The sequence below is a fragment of the Crassostrea angulata genome, chromosome 8, assembly GCF_025612915.1.
Source record: "Crassostrea angulata isolate pt1a10 chromosome 8, ASM2561291v2, whole genome shotgun sequence".
NCBI classification, from domain to species: domain Eukaryota; kingdom Metazoa; phylum Mollusca; class Bivalvia; order Ostreida; family Ostreidae; genus Magallana; species Magallana angulata.
This window is the reverse complement of record NC_069118.1, coordinates 30,155,198-30,176,323: the sequence shown is the minus strand read 5'-3', so window position 1 is coordinate 30,176,323 and position 21,126 is coordinate 30,155,198. Positions and strand designations below refer to the sequence as shown.

Sequence of the window (21,126 nt, the reverse complement as noted above, 5' to 3'; positions counted from 1 at the left end):
AGAATAACAGAAGGGTTTTCCGTTGAAAACGGAAAACCCTAATTACCAACAGAATCAGTACAAGGTCTTCCGTTGAAAACGGAAGACCTTAATAATAGTTCGATTGAAACAGACAATAATATTGGCACTGGAAATGCAGTCAGCTGCCTCAGTCAGTCTGACTTTAGTTCTGAGGAGAAACCTCAATGGTATCAAAAACAGGAATACCAAAATAACGTTTTACTGCACTAGAGTTCCAACGGCCCATTAGGCGTATTTTTTCCTCAGAGATTTTTGAATGATAGCATATGAAGCTGCACCTATGCGCAAACTATGTGATTTATAAAGCTTGGAATCACGATCACAATACATTAGAGCATTCTTAAGCTCTGATGTATAATATGATTGTGAAATGGGATTACACTCATCAAAAGTAATCAAAGGTCCGCAAGCGATACCACGGGCTTTTATATATTTCACCATAGCTTGGACAGGACAAATAGATTTACACTTCTGAGTTGTTAATTGTAAAGACACTGGTCTGCAGGAATCATTATGCTTGAAATGTCTTAAAGTTAATGTCATACACTTTGCATTTTTCAAAGGTTCGCTTATGGTCAAGTTATTCATTTGGATTACATTTTTCATGTTACCAAGGGATTTTGCACACGCAAAAAAGCGAAGAAACTTAGAGTAAACATTGCCCTAAGAATGAGCCTATTGTATTTACCAGAGACTGTGTATTTAACTGCCTGGACAAGTTTTGGCAATATCTGTGGTGTTATCGGATCAGGTGTACTTGACAACTGTTGTGCACCTTAAATTAGCTTTTTGATAATAAAAAATTGTGTTGGGTCTGTAAGACCATTAAGATGATGATAATATGAAAGATCCGCTACATAAGTGTTGATGGTATTGTGTGATTTTACCTCCGTATGTAGCCATGACACAAAATATATAACCTGTGCTACATTGATGGGAAATTCAGGACTTGTCTTATATATTTTCTTATGAAATTTCTGAAAAACAGACATAGCAATCTTGTTAGATTGATGAGTGTTATGTTCCAACAACTAAGATGCAGTCTCACTCAAACATGCAGGTATTGCTTTGGTACAGTGGTTGGAAATCTGTCCATGTACGGTGCTAGCCCAAGAAATTTCTGTACCTGTAATCGCGAAAGTAAATCTAGTAAGGTATTAATTTTCCCTGGAATATGTTCAGCTTTTAACAATATGTTATGCCTTAAACAAGCCAGTACTAAGCGCCTCACTAAGCGCATAACAGAAGTATCCTTAGAAGAAATTTTGTTGATAATTTCAACAACAGCTATATTATCTGAATGAAAAAGAATTGATTTATTTGCAAGTGCCTGTCCCCAAGTTTCCACTGCAATTACAATTGGAAACAATTCCTTAAAAGTAATATTGTAATCTTGTTGTAAACCTAGATCTTCCTAAGTCCCACAGAACCACTTTGTACCAAATACAGCCCCATATCCAAACCTCCCTGCAGCATCTGTGTACAGATTGAGTTTATGAGAGTTCTGCCAATCATCATTAATAAACATAGATGAACTTGGTGCTCTCTGTCTCTTAGAGTCAGATCCTTTGGACAGGGCTTGCAGCACCTGTTTAGTCACCGCTGCCACCAACTGCGGCTGTACAGGTAAAACATCACCATGCTGACCAGCATTTTGGGAGCTACCACCTGCCTCCTCATGCATCATCGCCTCCATTTGTGTGGCTGATCCAACTGCTGCGGGAAGTCTAGTCCTTTTTTTCTCCTACCTCTCTCACTGGAATTCATCTGGAAATATTTCATAAATGCTATTTCAACAAACTTAAACTTTGCTTAAAAAATGGGATATCGTTCAACAGAAACCCACACCATGAAGTAGATTGTGAAAAAGCGGGTATTTGCATATAATATAACCCCAACCCTATAGACCGACTAAGGGGTATAGTATACATGAAGAAACAAACACCTTGACCCAATGGGTCAATCAAGTAATATTTGCACACATATAGCAAAAATGTAATTAACCCCGACCATAAAGGGGTATATATTGAAAGCCCAACGGGACAAAAATCAACTGCGTATGTGTGTATTAATAGGACAATTATAACCCCGACCATAGAGGGGTTTAAAATATATTCACACAATGGATTGTTCCTTCAGCATGCACATATACATATGATGCAATTAACCCCGACCATTAACAAGTATATATAATACATTAAACTATTGATAAAGTTTATAAACCAAGTGAATAGTCTGCACTATTATATGCAATGATAATTAGCCCCTGCTTTATGAGGTTAAACATCTAATTATAGCAATTAACTTTACCAACCGTTGTGCAGATATTTGAGGGTGGTGTGTTCCCGTTTTGCACACATTTGATAATTGGGTATAGACCAATAGGTGTGAATTGTGTTGTGAAAGCAATTATAGTCTGCTTTCAGTCAAAGATTTTACCTGGATTTTTATTTGTGTTTTATCATTCATTCATCAGCGCCATGAAACAAGAAGAATATAGATATGTTGTTCTGTTTTAGACTTATAACTGTCACAATTTTTTTCATTTGATAAAATAAAGATCAAATTAATATTTTTAGTCTTAAATTTCCGCTCCCTGATAAGAAAAATAAGGATTAGATGATTTGATTTTTACATTTTTGCCCATTTACTTTTAATATAAAACTCGATGAATTGAGGAAAAATTGCTGGTCTCGGGCCAATTGGAAGCTGATTCAGTGAATAATTATATGATAAAGGGGAAAACTACATGGACAGTCATATGGGGTACTCCGTGTCTCTTTTTACAACTTACATTGTAGCTGCAGAATATGTAAAACGCATGTTTATAATTGATTGTTTGGTATCAAAAGAAAGATTATTATGAAAAGAAACAGACCTTTATCACAAAATATTTCAATCTTCGAAGTAGCAGCCTCGACAATAGATCTTATGATCGACATCACCGCTTTAGTATATTGTGGGTCAATTTTCAATTCAGCAGCTCAATAAATTCCGACAAAAATAATAATATAAATATTGATTCGATATACCTCAAACTGAAGAAGGTTGAAAATGTATGAATTAGGTCTACATTTGATAGGTTTTGTGAAAAAAAAATTTCAGTTTTTGAAGCATATGAAATTGCCTATTTATCATCATATCGTCATACATTAATTTGTCTAATAGTATTCTCTTCGATTATTCAAGCCACAGCATAAATGAAAAATAATTAGCAGCGTTTTCACTAGACACATTTCCTCCATTTTTGTAAGCAAAAGCAATAAATAAATACTAATATATGATATTTTCTCTTCAAACTTGTAGCGTGTAAATGTACTTTCTAGAGGCAGGAAGTTAAACAAAAGCACTACATACACAACATTTTTGCAATATTTTTTTTTGTTTAAAGAAATTAATGAAATTGTTGATGACCAAATCGATGTTTAAAATAAAATTCCAGAACATGGATGTCAGTTATTATGTAAATGTGCCTCTATGCAAGGTATATTGTAACATAAAATAAATGTAAATATCAATTGCGAGTAGATAGGTTTTATTTATTTCATTGTCAATTGCCCTTACAAGAACTGTGATATAGACTATAGCAATTAAGCAATTATCTCACCTGGTCAAATTCCCGTTTCGCACACATTTTTTCGATACCTAATTTTCAATTGTGTGCAAAATGGGAACAACAACACTGATGTTATTAAAATACTTTCTGTGCCCTTGTTTGTTTAGATGAACTCCATCATCAAGGTAGACATTAGACCGAGTTGAGGGATTCCAGAATCCTGACAGGCGAAAGAAAATTACACCCTCCACTTCTTTAAAGTACTCTGATATTCTTCTGTTAAGTTCACCAACCCTGCTGTTGAACCATGGCGAGTGTGACTAAAATAGGTAGCGGAACCCGGGCCGGGCCGGGATTTTCGAAACTGATTACCGGGTTTTTGTTGATTTCTTAAAAAATACTCATTTGTTCTGCACGAAATTTGCAGGAATACTTTATTACAACTTGTTTTGTCTTCGCTGAAATTTTTATTATCACAGAATGAGTTTTTCAATATTTATTACACATTTTCATTTTTCAGGTGACTAAATCATAAATACAAAATAATACATAGTGCTTATAGGTAGTTAGTTTGATTTTCAGTAAAACAGGTTAAATCATTAAACAAACCAAGTCTGGGCCCTGGTAGGGCGATGTGTTTTACACAATTAGAACGGTTTTTCATCGTGATTTGCTGTTTATGCGCTTTGTATTTTTATTTCAAATGGGGAGAGAAGATTCAATTGAGGATACCCCCGCATGGTTTGAGCTGGGTAATATATCACATGAGTGATCGCTAACATCCTCTCGTTGCTTTTTCGGAAATAAAAGGTTTGTCCCGGGTAAACGCGTCCGGTTTTTTTCCGTCCCGGGTTTATAATATTTGGCCATAATTTTACTGAAATGACATTTTTTGACGGAAATGTTGAATTATCTAAGTATTCAAACTTAAATAGCAATGATAAAATAAACAAGTTTCCAAATTCAACAATGTAATTCGCTTAATATCGCCAAAATGTGTAACCCGGGCTCGCTACCCATTTTAGTCACCTGAAAAATGAAAATGTGTAATAAATATTGAAAAACTCATTCTGTGAAAATAAAAATTTCAGCGAAGACAAAACAAAGTATACCTGCAAATTTCGTGCAGAACAAATGAGTATTTTTTAAGAAATCAACAAAAACCCGGTTATAAGTTTCGAAAATCCTGGCTCGGCCCGGGTTTCGCTACCCATTGTAGTCACACTCAACCATGGCAGATCAACTTGGTATCGTGTGGGCTTTGACGGAGCAATTCTGTGCAAAGTCTGTAAAATTACCACTGATTTTACAGATTCTCCATAGCGTAAATCGATCACAAATTCAATTAAACGTCTAAAAATCAAATCCACAGTCTTTTCTGGTTTGCACAAATCGTTAAACACAGCTTGAATAATAACAACATCCGGGCGCTGTTCTCTTACGTAAGACGTGCCAAGCGCGCGAATCCTCTCCAGAGAAGCCCCACCGTGTACGCTATAACTAATCAAAGTTCAAATTTAGGTATTTATTCACACGTGCATCTAAACTGTTTAAAACAAATTGTTCGAATCTCCGCACAAAGGAATGACCCAGGATAAGAACTTGCTTAGTCATTGCATGGAAGGGATGAGAGAGTAGCATTAGCACAGGCCAGTACAGATTCACTAATTGACGAAATTCACTCCGTACTTACACTGTTTGAGCTGCTAAAGTCTCACAGGGAAAGGAATGCCGTGCCAATCGAAATGCTCCAAATAAAAACGACGACAATACACCATAAAATCCAAAAAACTGATCAAAATCTTCTCCCTTCTAACAAAGATCTAGTGATCAAAATACTGGAGTTTGTATTATTAGAATCTAAAACGGTACACATGCCTAATCCGGAAATTGACAAAAATTTATTATGGAGATGGTATAAATTACTTTATGCTTCACATAAATCCAATATGTATATATGGCATTGGAAACAATTTATCGTTTATTGTCAAATTAATAATTAATATTCCTGATGTACTGATGTTCAAACTACAAAATTGCGCTTTTATGCGCATGGTATACACTTGTTCTATCGTGTGGTATATCACTAATCGATTTTCAAAGTGAGTTACTTAAAATACTAACAGAAGCCGAAACGCGTTTTCTTTTAAACGAATACAATGTATTTTGTGACAAATATTTACCATCATTCGCTTGTTTAAGTCATCTTAAAATATTAATATTAGATCGAGTTTGAGCTAAACTATTTTCATTTTAATTGAACAACCTTCGTATTAAGTTGTACATTTTTTTAAAGAATGTGTGGGGGTCTGTTTGAAATATTACAAACAGAAGAGCAAGAAAAAAAGTTTTTAAATGTAATTCAGTTTTTAAAAGAAATCCGTATTAAAGTTATCTACTGTTGTTCAGTACAGAGTGAAATAAACGTTTTATGAACTAAATAAGGATGAATATATTGAAAAATATCTGGTCTGACCACTGCAAGCCTCTAAAGGACAAGTTTAACGATACCGTACTATTATTTTACTCGCTAGTGCACATAGAAATTTACAAATTGCGTTTATTATATTTCAGACAGAAAAAGACCCAAGTTTCCTTTTAAAAATTATGGATCGTTTCAGCAAGATTACACTCAAAACCGACAATATAACAGCAACGGAATTTATCGGATCCAACTTCGGTAAACAAGCATGTTCTTTTTATTTACATCTGCAAAGGGTTAACAAATATTCTATATACAATTGATTTTTTTAAGAGCTGATTATCAACCAAGCAAAACTCTACGAAACGGGAATACGGTTTCCGGACGAAAATTCAAACAACTTTTTTCAAGGTTCCGAAAAAATTTCTACCTTTCTAGAATTACCAAAGCAAGTCTCCAATGCTACCAAAGGTATTTACTATTTTATTGTTAGAGGTATTTTTCATTAATGATTAATTTAACACAAACATGACTCAGTGCTAAGTAAACAGCGACTTTTGATAATAAAAACAAGTGTACCAGCAAATCTGACTGTCTTTCATTTTTTTATGACTTTTTGCTACAAGCTTTCAACTATGTTGCTGTTCTATATAAAACAATGTCAGACATTCTGGGATCTGATCCTAACAGGTAAACTGTAAATTTCAAGTTTTCAGTTTTCGTTTTAATCTTTTTTTTAATCTTCCTGAGATTCTTTTAAAAACACGTCTAAAATATGACAAATACTCAAAAATCTGATCTTATTTTATGGATGATGATTATTATTATTTTTTATTCTTTTTTTACCAAACTTGATCAATTGTATTCATATATTTTGGGACAAAAACAACCAGGAAAGAGTTAACAGTTAATGATTTGGATAAATCTAAGCGAAAAACCCTTGTCAATTCCCAAATATTGTCCCTTACGACACAGACAGACCTAGGAGTGTTGGATCCACCTCTAAATCTTATGTTTGGACACAAAGTAAGATATCAGAATTATGTGTCTGGGTTATAATTGTTATAAATTTATTGTGAAATCGATAATATTCGTGGAGGCCAATTTTTGTACATTTCTTTAATTTTATAGGTTAGTGGGGATATGATTTCGTGTCTTTCCTTATACTAACAATGGAAATGAGATTTTATATCCTTTTTTATTACATGTTATTCGTGAAGGATGCTAATTCGTAGATGAGAGGTACCTACAAATTTAACAAAAATTGAGCCACCCAAAATCTAATGATTCCACAGTATTTTGTTCAATGAACTTAAAAATATCCTGCTATTGAAGTGTGTAAATTTACAATTAAACTGGTTTAATGTCATTGATTTTATTGAGTTGCTTTTTTTTAAACTGCAATTTTCACTGTTTATGTTAGAAAGAGTCTCCAAAAAATTATGCCGCATGTGTCTCATGGGATTTTAATCTAAAGTAAGTATTTTCGTACAAGTTGTTTTCTATGATCTTAAAATTAAAGCTTTGTTAAAATTCAAATGTTGCAGACATAGTTTGGTTTCTTTTCAATTCTAGTAAATGGTCAGAGGATGGATGCACTGTGAAACAAACAACTCGTCAGAGAACACTTTGTCATTGCAACCATCTCACAAACTTTGCTATTCTAATGAGACCATACACTCCGGTAAATTCTCTTTTTAGACGACTTCGGGTTAAAAAAGCAAACTGAAATCTGCTGTTGATATTTGTTACTATTTTTGATTACATTTTAGGTAACAGAAGACAGCCCATTCTTAAAAACGATGTCACTTGTTGGAGTAGTTCTCTCCATAGCTTTTACATTTCTAACTTCTTTAATTTACGTCCTGATATGGAGGTATGTATGACTGATTTGTATCATTCATGTAAAAATATGAAATATTTGTGTCATTCATATATTTAAACCCATTTAATTTTTCATTAATTTCAGATTTATCAAAAGTGACCTAAACATTTTAAAGTTGAATATGTGTGGATCGTTAATACTGTCATATGCAATGTTTATATCCTTTGTGGAAACAACTTCAAATGAGGTAAAACATGATTTTTTTTCTGTCTGTTTACTATTATGTGTCTGAGTGTAAACAAATAAAATTTATACATGAAATCAATAAGATAGCAAAATAAGAAAAACAAAATCCAAAAAGCTTCACAAAACGCAGAGCATAAAAAGCAATCATATGACATTGTATCTAAAAAAAATGTCGACATTCTATGGATTCATAAGTAATCAATCAACTGTATACCGTCACCGATTATAAAAAAAAATCACTGGCATTTTTTTTATATTTCAGGGTGTTTGTGTCGCGATAACGGCTATTATCCACTACCTTTTTTTAGTGACCTTCTTCAGTATGCTCGGGCTAGGTGTCTACTACTTCATGGGTGTTACGGTGACTTACTATGCCCTGTATGTTGCAAACAACTTCAAGTCTAAATCAAGGGTTTGTTGGTTTCTGGGTGGAATCTGGGGTAAGTATCTGAATCTACCTTTCACAAACTGATTTTAACTTTTTGGATAATTTTTTGTCAAATGATATTTGTTTTTTTTTTATCCAAATTAATGAAGTCTATTAAAAATCATGAAGACTCTACACGCATTTGTTTTACTGATATACTTTCCATATTGATTAATGTATTATGATGCGTTTGTATAATCATTTTTGTTTATGGTGCTGGTACATGTACATGCTAACCTTAGTATTGGTTTAACACTCGTACTTAATTTTAACCAATTTTCCATGTAGTCATAATAAATTTACCTAGCAACAGACAAGTATTATACATTGTAATCATTCTTAGCCCATTTGACGTATTCTTGTATTTTAAGCAATGATTTGATTTATCCTTTGAACACCATACACATTTGCTAAAAAATGTTGTGCAGCTGCTTAATGTACGACTGCCTAGTAATTATCAATGGTGATTATTTTTTTTATTATCATAATGGTTTTTTTGCAGGTATACCGGTCATTATTACAGTAACAAATCTTGGAGCGTTTTGGGGACAGGGATACCATCTGAAGTCGTAGTAAGTGTATTTATCATAGAAGCCCGAAGGGCTTTATTATAGATTTGATCACGCCCCGACCGAAATTATCACCTCATAATATTCAAAGAATGATTCCTTATTATTTATATTTATATAATTTAAACCATCTTACGAATAAATATTTAAATATAAATAAGCAAACCGATGGCGCCTCAATTTGGCTTTATGACTTATATAGTACAAAATCGATACCTAGTGTTATCACAGGTAAAGACACAGGAAAATGTAAATAAAAGAACTTAAGAACATATTTTATTTATAAACATGTGTTGAGAAAAGATTAATTTTTCATATACATATTTGCCGATGACATCCGTAGTTGAAGAAAAAACATAATTTGAACTTTTTAGCTGCTGGTTGTCCATAGAAAGTGGCTCTCTTTATTTGTTCATCATTCCAGTCTGTCTGATTTGTTTGGTAAGTTTTTATTTAACAGCTGTATTCAAGAAAAATGTGTTGTTAAAAAACATTGATGTATTATTGTAATTTAGGTAAAAACTTTTTTGTTCTGTATATCCTTATAAATGGAAATTCTTGTTGACAGAATTAATCTCTTTTTTATAATTTATTTCTATTTCAAAGAACAGACATACAAACATAATTAACTTTTGATCAATTAAGAAATAAACAGATACTCAATAAGAAAATGATATTGCAAATTAAATATCAGAATATAATTAAGCATAGAAGAAAATTCTCTATTGATAAATAAATATATTACAAAATTATAGAAATAAGATCAATTTATGAATCAAAATATTTAAATTTTCTCTAATTTTTACCAACAAAATTTTAGTAAAAAATCTGTCCTACAAATCAAATAAAGTTGATCAAACATGATTAGTATCCAATTGGGTTAACCAATTTTTTTGTATTTAAGGAGGCTGGTTTTGGTGCTTTTGTGGGAAAAAACAATAGCAAAACTGTTCATTTTTTAACCATTTGAATTTAAACCAATTCTAGTTTATCTGCGAAGGTTCAAAAAAATCGACCGTCTGGTTATTTTTAGTGGCCATCTCAAAATACAGGTACACTTACCATATGAATCTATAGAAAGTTGTCAATTTCCGAAGCAGATTAACAATTATTACAATAGCTTTTTTCTAAAATTGTAATATGTGATCAGTAATATAATTTCCTGCATTTAATGTAAAACAAATACTAAATTCGACCGTCTGGTTTACAGTGGGGACAATTTAAAAATATTAAAAGGCACCGAATTTACGAATTTATATTGGTATAATGGATTCATTAAAAAAATTAGAAAAATACCCCCGAGGATAGAATTATTCTGTGTTTAGATTTTTAACGGCGTACGATATTTACATTTTCTTTAATGTTATTTCTGATCACGCATTCTAACAAAGCTTCATTTTATCATAACGTCTTTGTAGCAAAATGGCAATGCTCAGCTACCGTTCAACGGAAAATCGTTTAAAAAATATTCCTCAAATTATCTTTTAAAAAATCTGTATTTTCTATTGTGTTCAATTTCATTAATTATATTCTTTGTATTCTTATGAAGCAGAATTTATTTAGGAACTTGTACGTGAAAACAAATCACTTGCTGTGGCCTTCAACTCAGCATTCGGGTATATCGACGACGTATTATCAGTTAGCATTTGTTATTTCTTGCTTACGGCGACTTGATATATCCCAGTGAACTTGAAAAAAAAAACACCACAGAATCTGCGTCATCTGTTTGATGCTTGGATATTTTACTTGAAATGGACATTGATGGTAACCTAACAACATAACTTTATGATAAACGTGATGACCGCAATTTTTCTATTGTCAACTTTCCTTACTTATTTGGTTATTTACCTTCATCACCTGCATATGGTGTTTTTGTTTTCTCAATTAATTGGATACGCAAGGGAATGTTTTTTCGTATGAACAAGTCGAGGAAAGCTACTGACAGACAGAATGATTAAACAGGACTAAAAAAACATGCATACATTTTAATTTTACTATAATGCTTAAAAACATGAGCATTGAAAATTGAAGTCGGCCTCCTTGAATACTGGTGATCAATAAATAATGAAAAGTCAAACACGTTGCAATCGCTAACTACGGGTCTTCTTACATAGTTCAAATTGTCAGTTTCTATCTTAAGCATGTATTACATAGATCATGGCTACAGGACCATTCATGTTACAGAATAACAATTAACAGCCGTAAAGCTATCAAACTCGTAAAAAGTATACAGAAACTGAAATGTATTCGAAGCCATCGACTTTAAATGGGTTTTTTTTTTATACAGAATTGAAATTGATTGAAATTTAATGTTTCCTTCTAAAAGTTGTTTTGTTTCTTTCAGATAAACATACTTATAATTGTTTCACTATTGAGAGTCCTGTTTGCCTCAAGCATTATGGCAAAATCATCGCTTCAAAAGAAAGCTTCGTAAGTGAAGCTAATAAGAATCTAAACTCTGTCCCAAGATATCCGCGATTCACATTTTGCTTAATTACCCGATGTTTATAAATTACTCAGGATTCAAACGATGTTCATTTATATAATAGGAAAAAATTTCCAAATTTCCTAGTTGAAACGCCATGTTAGCTTATTAGGTTTCAATACACGGCTAAAAATGTAATGTCTACGGAGATTTTGCATCGAAGAAAGCCCGGATGATAACATTGAACAATTGCGTAAGGTATTTCGTGTGAGAAAAGATGTCAACATTTCCCATTATAAATCTCCGTAAGAGATTTGTTTTCGTTCTTGGGAATTTTTTCAAGTGAAAAATGATGTGTCTATAAGGATAATTTGGAAAATTTCCCTTCCATCGATTTCAATTGCACCTCTTACACTGGTATAAGTATTTTTATTAAAAAATCGTCCAAATGTGCTGCATAAATACCTTGGGACGGACTATAAATATATATATCATTGTTTTTTTCGAGCATTGTAAATATAATTTTTGCGGGTTTTTTTTTCGTATAAATAAATGTTTCTCAGCTTTAGCATGATTCGATAATCGAATATCAAACAAATGGTTTAGCATAAAAATATATTATCAGTATTCACAAACATCATGCTGCATGCATATAAAAAATACCACACATACACAATGCATATAAAAATACACATACAAAATATTTGTACAAACCTATGTTTTCTCTTAGCTCTTTCAGATACATGTTTCTTTAAATATTGAATCGAAGCTAAATATGTAATACTTGTAGAACGGTTTTGATAAACGATTTTTCAAAAAATATCATTTTATCAGATCCGGTCTACGGTCACTCGGAACACTTCTACCAGTCCTGGGAGTTACTTGGCTGTTCGGAATCCTAGTAGTTAACGAAAAAGCAGTTGTGTTTCAGTATTTGTTTGTTGTTGCAAATTCACTGCAGGTAAGATTTTTATATCATAAATTTGTTTGGTGTTTAGGTTTTTTTACTTGATTTTTTGTTTATTTTGGACAGGTGTTAAGGGCAGTTAACTTTAATTTTCTTTTCATTCATTTGAATTGTTGTTGTTGTTTTTTATCAGAATTGTTTTTTTACTTACAAATTATTATTTTTATAATAAGTATTAATTTTTCAGGGGTTTTTCATTTTTGTTTTACACGTTTTGTTGGACAAAAAGGTCAGCTTTTAAAATAGCTTATTTTGATATAGAATAACCTGAATTTAGTTGTTTTTTTTCGTTTTTGTTTGTTTGTTGGTTTTTTTGTTTAAAACCTTCACAGATATTTAAAAAAATTCTTCTTCATTAAGAAGGCACTTTTTTTAAAATTGCATTTTTTGCCAGGTGAGGCATGGCATAGGGAATAAATACCCGAGTTTGAGTGCAATATTCAGTTTTGCTGAGCAAGGGACCAAGGAAACTAATCTCAGTTTACAAAGTCCGTCGACATCTAAATCAAATACACCAATGATGAAACCCAAGGTGCGGGAAAATGTTATTTTTTTCAACTTATTAATTATTAAACCATATGTCATTTTAAAAAAAAGAATATTGTTATTTCTGTTTTATATAAAATTGAGAAGAGTAAAAGTTAAAAGGCATTTTTTCAATTTTAAGAACTTCGACCTATTTTAATCTTCCAAAAAAAGAGCAGTTATATTGTGATTACTAGAGACAAAAAACCAAACTGATTTTTTTAAAATTATTTTTGCATTTTGTTTTTAGAAAAAGAGTTTGCTGAAAAGATTTCGGCAGACCGAAACGAAGGAATCTAAGTTATAAATGTCAGAAAGAAAAAAATATCTACAGATTGTCCACAGTGTGTTTATTTGTGGAAAATTACATCATTATTTCAGTTTTGATTCTAATAAAGTTATTTACATATATGATAAAAAAGAACTTTAGAAATACCCAAAACATCAAGAGTTATTATATACATTGAACGAATTTGCCATGATGTTGAATATTCATATTTTTATTGACAAAAAAATGAAGTGTATTTAGACTAAACTTCTAATTTTTTTTTTACCTTTTGCTTGGTTGTTTGTAAATAAGTTTATATACAATTATGTAATTTTTTTATACGGATGATTCGAAAATATTTCTATATTAGATTTTTCATACTGTTTCACAAATTTAATCGGCTGTTATGACATCTTGTATATTGTCATACATTACATCCTGCTAAATTGTTAGGCATTCATTTGTTGACAGCAGTCACGTGGAGACCATGTATATCCAATACACAGTCTTAACGAAAAAAAATCTGCCTATGAGCATAATGACATCGTTCTAAGAGTATTATGACGTCATGCATTGTATTCAAATTGAAACTTGCAATATTGTTATAAAAAGCTTAATTTTCATTGATTTATTTACTTTTCAGCATTAAAACAAATGCAGTCGGTATAATAAAATCTTTACATCGTTTGTAGTTGACCTAATATGAATTCTACATAGTCAGTAAAATCAACGTTGGGGCTCAAGCTCCGCTCTCTTCCTATATGGAATTTACTGACCATGTATAAACTATATTAAGTCAACTACAAACCATGGAAGTAATACTTTAGAAAGCATATTAGCGATTTGGTTCCACTTAAACACATTTTACATTTAACGTGACATAGAAAGATAAGCTGAAATAAAATTTAGTAGTTCAGCATTGTTGTATCTGCTTTACCAATTCCTTCCTTCATTGCACTTAAATTGCAACTTACTTTTTTCTTAGACACTTTAAAAGCAACTATCATTTGACATTACCTTTGTTAAACATTTGTGTGCATTGTGCATGTACCTGTCTGCTATTACATTTGTTCAATAAACTTGTACATGTCTAACATTACCTGTGATCAAGAAATGTAAACGCTTTACATGTGTAGCATTGTTGGTGGTCAACACCTGTACGTGTCTGACAATACCCTTGTTTGAGAAACTCAGTCCGCTGTTTTACAATGCATTACATATGTATGCCATTTTCGCAAATTTCCAGCATTAAGGTATTCAATGGAACACAAATGCAGTGCCATTAAAAATGTTTCACTTAGTCTTCTTTATATTCTGAAATGTTTCTATATAATTTTTTTCATTTTTGGGAGTTAATTTTAATCAACTCTCGTATGCAGTTACTCAGGCAAACGGAATGTGAAACAGTGTTTGGACCTAAGCACAAATCAACACCGCTAACAACATTTAGTTCTAATCAATAAAATCGATGTGATGAGTTTTTAAGCATTGTTTTTCAAAGAAACTAATTTATAGATACCTTGTAAATAGTCAGATTTTATTTGGCACGAACAATTAAGATATTTTTGAAGTCGTACATTTTATGTATTCCTACGCCAGAGTTTAATATAGTCTCGTTCAACCAGACGCTCGGCTGTCTCCATAAATCTCCGACAAGCAGAGAGTCTCTCTTGCTTGTCGGAGATTAACGGATACAGATGAGAGTCTGGTTGAACGAGATTAGAGTTCGATTTTGCTTGGATCCAAACAATTTATCATAACTATTTCGATTACTGATACGCAGTTTTATGAAATAATTCTATGAATATTACACATGATTGATATTATATTTTCACTAAATTTCTGTAGGAGAATTCATATTATAAAAAATGTGCGTAATTCAAATACATATAGGAATTTACTTGCCATGCATGCAGAATAACATATCGTTGATTTAAAAAATAAATGATAATCGATAAAATCAACTCTCGTCAGTACTTCAGTACTTTGATTATATGTAGCATTAAGGTATTCAATGGAATACAAATGCAGTGCCATTAAAAAAATGTTACACTTAGTCTTCTTTATATTCTGAAATTTATCTTTTTAAATTTTTTCATTTTTAGCTCACCTGAGCTGAAAGCTCAAGTGAGCTATTCTGATCACATTTTGTCCGTCTGCCCGTCCGTCTGTCCGTTTGTAAACTTTTTACATTTTGAACTTCTTCTCTAACACCGCTAAGCCAATTTCTACCAAATTTGGCACTAAGCATCCTTATGAAAAGGCAAATATAAATTGCAGAAATGAAAGACCGATCTTTATTAAAAGCGGAGAAAACATCGAAACTGTAGAAAAAGGGAGGTGCATTTTAATAAATCTTCTTCTCAAGAACTACTGAGTCAAATTCAACGTAATTTGAAATAAATAATCCTTATGGAAAGGAAAATATAAACTGCAAACATTATCGGCGAATTCTGCTTCATACCTGAGTAATTTACGAAAATAAAAATAAACAGATAATCGCGGTCAATCAGTTTATAACTTCGGGTTCGGTATTCCATATCGAAAACGAAAGTTCTTTGTATAAAGCAGCCATGTTGTGCAACAGTTTACGAACGAAGGGATACTTGAAACATGCTTAATATATTTGTGCCGATTTCTTGAAGTGAATTGAGGTTAAATCTTTCAATGAGTTGACATTTTCACTCGTGACCTTGTTTTTACGTTGTTTTGAATTTCGTTTAAATTTATGGAGATATCGCCAGTATTTTGGAATTTTTACGTATCGAGTCAGACAGTTAATTGTTTACCTGCGCTAAATGAGCAAAATCTGATGCACTAACAACATATCATAAATACTATACATTCTATTGGTACTTCGGTACGACCTCTACGTTATGGTTGATTATAATGAAACGTGTTTTGTAAGATGCTCTGCATTTTCAGTCTAAACGGAGATTGATTTTGCTGCTAGAAATATATAGGTATAAATATATTATGAAAAATAAATTGTGCTCTTTCTTTGTTTTTAATTTAGTGCATGTTTCTTTTGTTTTAATTGATTATAATTTTCCCTTTATTAACCATATTCAGCTGTGTCAAGTTTCGAATTGTAAGCGAGATACAGAGCTTTGCTCACAGAACTGAGGCCATGCTTTTGTTCATTCTGAATAGGAAATACCAAGTTATGTATCTTGCTTATAATTCTACGATTGACGCTGAAATTTTAATTGATCAATAGAAATGTCTTGCCAAAAGGATGATATGCTGTAACTACTTTCTGGTGCACCTTCTTCAACGATGAATTGCATAAAATCTACACAAAGAAGATGGGTGAATAAGACGTGCAAAATGCCCAGATGAGGAAGGATTAGATACTGCAAAATTAAAATATCGTTAAATCTACTAATTGTTTTAAAAATAATTAAAAACAATGTATATTTAAAGTAACATCGATTTGTAACCTTTAAGTATTTTAAATACTTGTAATAGGTTGATTCAAACTGGCGTATGTGTCTCAAAACCTCCAAATAATGTCATTTTTATAACTTCAATGCCTTTTCTTTTATAGAGTGGGTCTGAGCTCCATAATTTTGGTATAGTCTAAATGCGTTTTAATGGAATTTAAACCAATTTTAATCAACAAAAATGTGGAGAGATGACCCACTATACTTTAAAAATGTAATTTTGTAGCCCAACAATTGAACGTTTTAAAAAAATAATACAAGTCCGTAAATTCGTGGCCAACGTCTCATAAAGCATTTAAACAACACACTTTGTTGTGAATAGAATGGCTCAGTGGTAAGAGCACCTGACATTAGGTAACTTTATAGAACATAGGTTTTTTGGTTGTAGGTTCGATATCACCAAAACTTTAGTATTTATTATTTTTTTCTTATCATTTTATGAACAATCTCAAACTGAATATAGTTAGAAATTACCCTTTTGTAAAACTTGCACTATAACATACAATGTATCAGTGAAAATCATCTTTGTTGTAGACATTTGTTGTTTTTTCATAAAGATGAAAATAATGGGTGGGCCTTGGTACAATAGAGAGACATGCCTGCCAATACATTGAACTGAATTATAGCTCTTAACATATGAAAACATTTTTCAGTTAAGTTTATTCTTCAATCAAGTGAGTAAGGATATGAAACGTCATACGAAAGGAATTCATGCCTGGTAAATGACAATCGTTTATAATGGAGAAGGCCAATTAAATTTTTCAATGTTTTTAATTTTGAGGAATTGATCGCATTTATTCTGGTGCATTGAGGTATACTTTTCTTCTTTCACATACAGGATTTTTTAAGATAAAATACAGTAACTAGTAAGTAGTTGAGGGAGAAAATGTACCTATAGCTCTCATGTATTTAAATCTTTTTATAAAGTGAAGGGGGGGGGGGGGGGGGTGGGGGGTAAAATAAAGGGAACTGAGAGTTAATCGTGAACACCAAATGAAAATATATTTATTTTTGCATATACATGTAACCTTATTTTCGGTAAAAATGGTATTCCATAAAGGTAAATATACTTAAATAAGTGTAAAATTCGGATTTTCATTTTTGGTTAATCTACCGAGGGGCCACATGGCACAATATCCTTTGAACGACCATATCAAGCCAGTGTTGCTCAGGTGAGCGATGTGGCCCATTTTGCCTCTTTTTATATGTAAATTTTATATATGTCTTATCAACTTTTACAATTGTTACTTTGCATTAAAATTCAAATAAATTTCAAGAGAACCATACTTCAATTGTTTTATTATTTATTTTGTTGTTTGTTTGCATGTTTTTTTTACGTCACAGTTATTCTCACAAGGGTCTTAGGTTAGAAAGTTTGAACATTATCAACATATAAATACGGTTATCTTTATAATTTTGGACGATTTAATTTGATGAAACTTAAAAACAGTTTTGAAAAGAAATGTTTAAAAGTTCACTGCGATATGAACTTGATCGAAATTTGTAAACATCCTCAAATAGTGTGGATTCTAATTTATACAGTTATGACCTGCAATCTATTACTTGGGCCTGGAAAAGAGTTCAAAGTTCAACATAGAAATAAAGAGGTAAAATGTTTAAAAGTCGTCTCCTGGAGAACTATTTGATGCTTCAACTTATGAGATTAATATGCAAACATCCTTAAAAAAATAAAAAAAAATATATATTCTAAATTGATATAGATGTGATTACCGGCCTAATACTTGGGCCCGGAGAGGTGTTCAAATTTGAACATAGAAATATATACAGATAATGTTAAAATTTCTACTCGAAAGTACAATACTAAAGTTTGTGAGATTACTATGCAAGGATCCTCAAAAAGGAGGTTCTTAATTCTTAGAGCGAATTTTGCGAACCATAAGCCCCGGACCAAAACCTCAAGAATAGGGTCCAGTGTTTAAACGGAAATAGCATATGCTACAAAATTGAATGTTAAAAGAAACTGCTGTCCAGGTGAGCGATGTGACCTATGGGCTCCTTGTTTCGGTGTTTTCACGATCTTCAAAACCTGAATTTCTAAATTTTAAGTTGAATAAAAGTACCATAAATATGCGTAAAATAAATCTATTTATAAGCTTCAGCCGCAGATACATAAGTTTGCATGAATTTCGAAACTAGTTTCGGTTTTCATACTTGCAAAAATGGACTTTATGCATACCTTTTGAATTGATTGTTGTCTACAGAAACATTAAATAATGATGTGACATTGGATTAATAAAATATAACGTTGAGTTTATTATTATTGTGTTTGTTACTAACAATTACGTTTTCATATATAAACGTAGTAATTTTACATTATAATACAGGCATCACCAAATCGTTTACATATGAAAATAATCAAGATATATAAATTTTGTTTCAAAACCAGAATGATACATGTATATGCTTAATTATATTTCTTAAAATATTTTTTGATGTGATTAATTTTAAGTAAAATAGCGTATTCATTACAATTCATTCCAGGGCAACACTTTAAAATATCATTGATTTCTTTTAAAGTCGAATAAAAAACAGTAATTTCACACTATGTTATTTTTCAACAATTTCTGTTCGACCATAAATATTGTTTTACTTGATTTTGATTACTGACATTGGCGAGGTCTTACTGCTTCTTGAACTAGAACCTTCATTTTACTTACTCGTCTAGTTTTATGGCGTGAAAGTGTCATCGAATACATGTGTGAAAACCAGATATTGAAAAGCTTTATGCCAGCAAAATAACTTGGCTGTGATTATTTGAATATTTTTTCGGGAAATAAAACTCCCCGAATATATCATTTATTGTATAAACTGAAAACTTTGATAAACATTACATAAAAGTTAAAACTGAATCTACAATAAATTTGTTTTTGTTTTGATAAAAAAAAGTCTGAAAAGGACAAGATGGTCATTCTCCCCAAGTGGTTTTGCTGTTGTAGTTGACAAGGAATGTATCTGTCTTTTTTTTCGTAAAAAGAAGAGGGGATAATGTGATCTCTAATTTATTACACACATATTACGATTTATTTATTTGCGGTGGTAAAATTTCGGGTTATTTTATTCACTTTGTCTAATTTACTTCTTATCATAATTACACACATCAGTTTTCGAAAAATATAGCAGCGATTCACCACTTCAACTTTGTTTCATCTGAATCTCTAGGTACTGGCTTTGATGAATATAATACGATTTGTTTAAATATATGATAAAATTAAAAGCACAGGAATAGTGCACCTTAAGGACGTTGTTGACTCAGAGTTTGGGTTCTCAAATTCGGATTGTTATAAAGTTCAATGTCATGAGTAAAATTTGTTCTAAACACTAAAATTATTTATGAAATGAATTATTATTGACAAACTATTCGATATTTTTACTACGTTATTGAATTAGGCTCAAACTAAGTTGGACATTAAGTAAAACAGAGGCAATTCGGACTAAAATTTTTAGATTTTGTTTTTCACTGAAATATTTTTGGTAGTACTGTAATATTCAAAGTTAAGATTTTATTTGTTAGTCAACATAATTTTGCATATTTTATGTTGTTTTTATCTCACTTTTTCGTTAAGATATTCGAATGGCACTCACTACAAAAATATTGAAAAATGCTTAAAACCGACAAAAGACACCATATCTCAAAATTTTGATCATTGACCTCATATAACTTTTATGCCTGTGAGTAAGGTCATTATACATAATAAATGCTATAAATGTTTTAGTATTATCAACATTCAGGTTTTTTTTTTGTAAAATTAAATCAAACAAGAGGCCCATGGGGCCACATCGCTCATCACCTGAGCAACAATGGCTTTTTATGGGTGTTCAAAGGATATTGTGCCATATGGCTCCTCTGTAGAAAAACAAAAAAAGAATACTCTAAAATAAACTGTATCCAAATTTTAAATTTATTTTCCTACACTTACTCTTTGACATTGTATCCCTATGAAATACCATTTTTACCAAAAATAAGATCCTATGCAAGATACAAACTAAATTTTTGGTAGGGGTATACTGTTAACTTCCAATTTCCTTTATTTTAGTTCTACCCCCTCACTTTATAAAACGATCAAATTATATCAATATATGAGAATATGCATATAGGTACATATTCATCTTCAACTACATAATACTAGCTAGTTATTGTATTTTATTTAAAAAATTCCTATATGTGAAAAAAGAAAATTGTACCTCAAATACTATACTATACTTTATTTAATTTTAAAAGAAATTGAAAGATTAACAATATGAGGTTATTTATTGAAGGAATAATTATTTCCTCAAAATTAACAGAACATGCACTGAACATATTTCTCGTTTCATCTTATTACAGGTAGGTCTATTTTGTTTATCGATAAAATGTGCTGCATAAATATTTTGGAGTCGACAGACTATAGTTCCAATTTGTAATCAGAAA

The 21,126-nt window shown here is 31.4% G+C and overlaps 1 protein-coding gene across 1 annotated transcript in view; it reads left to right on the top strand.

The window, feature by feature from the left end:
* LOC128157928 (uncharacterized) overlaps window positions 1–17,621 on the top strand; it is a 75,026-nt gene extending 57,405 nt beyond the window's left edge. Inside the window, exons 17-32 of the mRNA XM_052820600.1 lie at window positions 6,152–6,257; window positions 6,333–6,470; window positions 6,626–6,689; window positions 6,893–7,025; window positions 7,423–7,475; window positions 7,575–7,683; window positions 7,772–7,875; window positions 7,969–8,071; window positions 8,333–8,510; window positions 9,000–9,069; window positions 9,441–9,507; window positions 11,411–11,496; window positions 12,326–12,452; window positions 12,646–12,687; window positions 12,853–12,990; window positions 13,234–17,621. Coding sequence (XP_052676560.1) covers window positions 6,152–6,257; window positions 6,333–6,470; window positions 6,626–6,689; window positions 6,893–7,025; window positions 7,423–7,475; window positions 7,575–7,683; window positions 7,772–7,875; window positions 7,969–8,071; window positions 8,333–8,510; window positions 9,000–9,069; window positions 9,441–9,507; window positions 11,411–11,496; window positions 12,326–12,452; window positions 12,646–12,687; window positions 12,853–12,990; window positions 13,234–13,290 — 1,575 coding nt within the window. The 3' untranslated portion in view covers window positions 13,291–17,621. The remainder of the gene's footprint in view (window positions 1–6,151; window positions 6,258–6,332; window positions 6,471–6,625; window positions 6,690–6,892; window positions 7,026–7,422; window positions 7,476–7,574; window positions 7,684–7,771; window positions 7,876–7,968; window positions 8,072–8,332; window positions 8,511–8,999; window positions 9,070–9,440; window positions 9,508–11,410; window positions 11,497–12,325; window positions 12,453–12,645; window positions 12,688–12,852; window positions 12,991–13,233) is intronic.
* The last annotated feature ends 3,505 nt before the right edge of the window (window positions 17,622–21,126 follow it).